The sequence below is a fragment of the Babylonia areolata genome, chromosome 4 (genome assembly GCF_041734735.1).
Source record: "Babylonia areolata isolate BAREFJ2019XMU chromosome 4, ASM4173473v1, whole genome shotgun sequence".
Taxonomy (NCBI): domain Eukaryota; kingdom Metazoa; phylum Mollusca; class Gastropoda; order Neogastropoda; family Buccinidae; genus Babylonia; species Babylonia areolata.
The window spans coordinates 23748202-23750701 of record NC_134879.1 but is presented as its reverse complement, the minus strand read 5'-3'; the positions used below and the strand labels follow the sequence as shown (position 1 = coordinate 23750701).

The 2500-nt window shown below is 41.9% G+C and overlaps 1 protein-coding gene across 1 annotated transcript in view; it reads left to right on the top strand.

The window, feature by feature from the left end:
* The first annotated feature begins 2303 nt into the window (after nt 1-2303).
* The window catches only part of LOC143281610 (potassium channel subfamily K member 6-like), a 136759-nt gene continuing 136562 nt past the window's right edge, over nt 2304-2500 (top strand). Inside the window, exon 1 of the mRNA XM_076586857.1 lies at nt 2304-2500. This exon is cut by the window's right edge and continues 23 nt beyond it. Within this exon, the coding sequence (XP_076442972.1) occupies nt 2343-2500 (158 nt within the window). The 5' untranslated portion in view covers nt 2304-2342.

Below are 2500 nucleotides of genomic sequence, written 5' to 3'. Positions count from 1 at the left end.
TATGTTTGCGAACGCGTCTCTCTCTCTCTGTGAAAACATATAGAAAGCAAATTAATTCTTTTCATCGATTTTAGAACAAAATTGATTTTTTAAGCCTTTCTTTGTTCTTCTTTCTTTTACCGTTTGGAGGAAGGTGGCAGAATGGTCAAGACACTCAACTGCCAGTACAGAGAGTCCGTGAGGGTGTGGGTTCGAATCCCGCTCTCGCCCTTTCTCCCAAGTTGGAATGGAAAATCAAACTGAGCGTCAAGTCTTTCGGATGAGACGATAAACCGAGGACCCGTGTGCAGCACGCACTTGGCGCACTGAAGAAGAACCCATGGCAACGAGAGTGTTGTAAAATTATGTAAAAAGAAATCCACTCTGATAGGTACACAAATAAATAAGCATGCACTCAAGGCCTGACAAGCGCGTTGGGTTATGCTGCTGTCAGGCATCTGCCTAGCAGATGTGGTGTAGTGTATATGGATCTGTCCGAACACAGTGACGCTTACTTGAGAAACTGAAACTTACCGTTTATTGACACATAGTAAAGAGTGGCAACTCTCTCCATTACACAAGGCACACAACTTCAAGTCAGTGATGCTTACGCTACCGATTCAGCCAGCACACAGGTAAATAAAAGGTACATTGGAACAAACCCAGACACTTCCTCTAAAAGGAAGCGCTGGGCCTGTCCTTATACCGATCATTTGACATGTGAACACAGCAGCAAAGACAAGAAATGTGCAAACACAAATTAGCTTTTATTCAAGACTGGCATAGCCTCTTTAATCCTGAACAAGCCATACAGAACACATGGACAATACAGGTTTTTTTTATTATTATTATAATTTTTTTTTACTACTTCACCCGTCTTTCTGTTGATGATCTGAGGATGCTGACGCCAGAAGTTCAGAAGTGAGGCCAGTTATTGTTATGAAGGCACCAGTTGAAGAGAAGACAATGTATTTCAAGTTATGGAGGACATTTATTTATTTATTTATTTATTTATTTTTTATTTATATTTTTTATTATTTGTTTTATTTTATTTTATTTTATTTTTTAAATTAATTAATTAATTATTTTATTTTATTTTATTATTTTTTTCTCAAGGCCTGACAAAGCGCGTTGGGTTACGCTGCTGGTCAGGCATCTGCTTGGCAGATGTGGTGTAGCGTATATGGATTTGTCCGAACGCAGTGACGCCTCCTTGAGCTACTGACACTGAAACTGAAACGGAGGCCATAGCTCTGAAAGGCAATGGTGCCAAGATTGTCGCGTGATTACAGCAATACGCTCCACTACAAGTTGTAACGGGGATTTTGTTTCATTGATCAGATATGCTTGGAGACGCGCGCCTGCTTGACGTGTTGCGTTGTTTGTTTGTCAGTCTGAATTTTGATTGAAACCGTTGTTTTTGGTCTTGTCTTTTTTTTTCTTTGCTGTCTTATTTTTTCCCCATTCTTTATTCTCTTCCTCTTTTGCATTCGATTCATTCTTCTTCTTATTATTTTCTCCTTTGTTTTCAGGTGAAAGACACGTCCTCCTCCTCTCACGAAAAAACTGGCGAGTGAAGTAAAAGCCTTGACCTTACTGCAGCCTTGACCTTATTGCAGCCTTGACCTTACTGCAGTCTTGACCTTATTGCAGCCTTGACCTTACTGCAAAAGGAAGGGGTTGCGACCTGCACGAAGGAGTCACGTGCTGTAAACTGACTTTGTGTTGCTGTAAGCAGACAGGCTGTGAATAATTATGCACACTTGACCTGACTCTTATTTGTCTTCTCCTCCTTCTGTGAACAGTTTACGTGATTATGCCGCATCAGTTACACATCTTTTCAAAAGAACAAGAACACGACGTTGTTTGTAAAGTTCAAATACTTTTTTTTACTTCAAGCGTAGCATCGACGTACTTTGTTTCCCAGTAGTTTTTTTTCTTTATCTTTTCTCGCGAACTAGCTGTGGATTTGTAAATGAGGTCACATTTCAAAACGTTAGTGATTTTGAATAGCTATACGCATAAATCGTGAAATAAGGCGAAAAGTAATACCGTATTTAGTTGTTGTTGTTGTTGCTTTTAGCAAACTTTCCATCATTGATTTTATCATACCTTTTTTCTCTTCAAAATTGTAGCATTCTGAAGAACTGGTTTTTTTTTTTAATGGAAATGTATGAGAAGGATATGGACTGCAGTATTGCGCGAAGTCCGTAGGCTGATACAGCTGACTCAAGTGGGTGTGTAGCCTGTGCTACACGCACACCCCCCTTCAGACTACACCAGAACACCATCAGGACAAGGTTCTGTCAGCAGCTGGTCCCCACGTGCCGTGACCTCCGCGTCGTCATCCACAGCAGCCAGAGATGGGGGCGTGCGACAGGAGCGGGTTACGTCTGCTGACCCTCGCGGTCTGCCATCTCCTCTACCTCGTCATCGGCGCCGCCATCTTTGCCGCCATTGAGGGACCGGAAGAAGCCCGGCTGAAACAGCATCTGCGCAGCATCAAGTACGACTTCCTGCA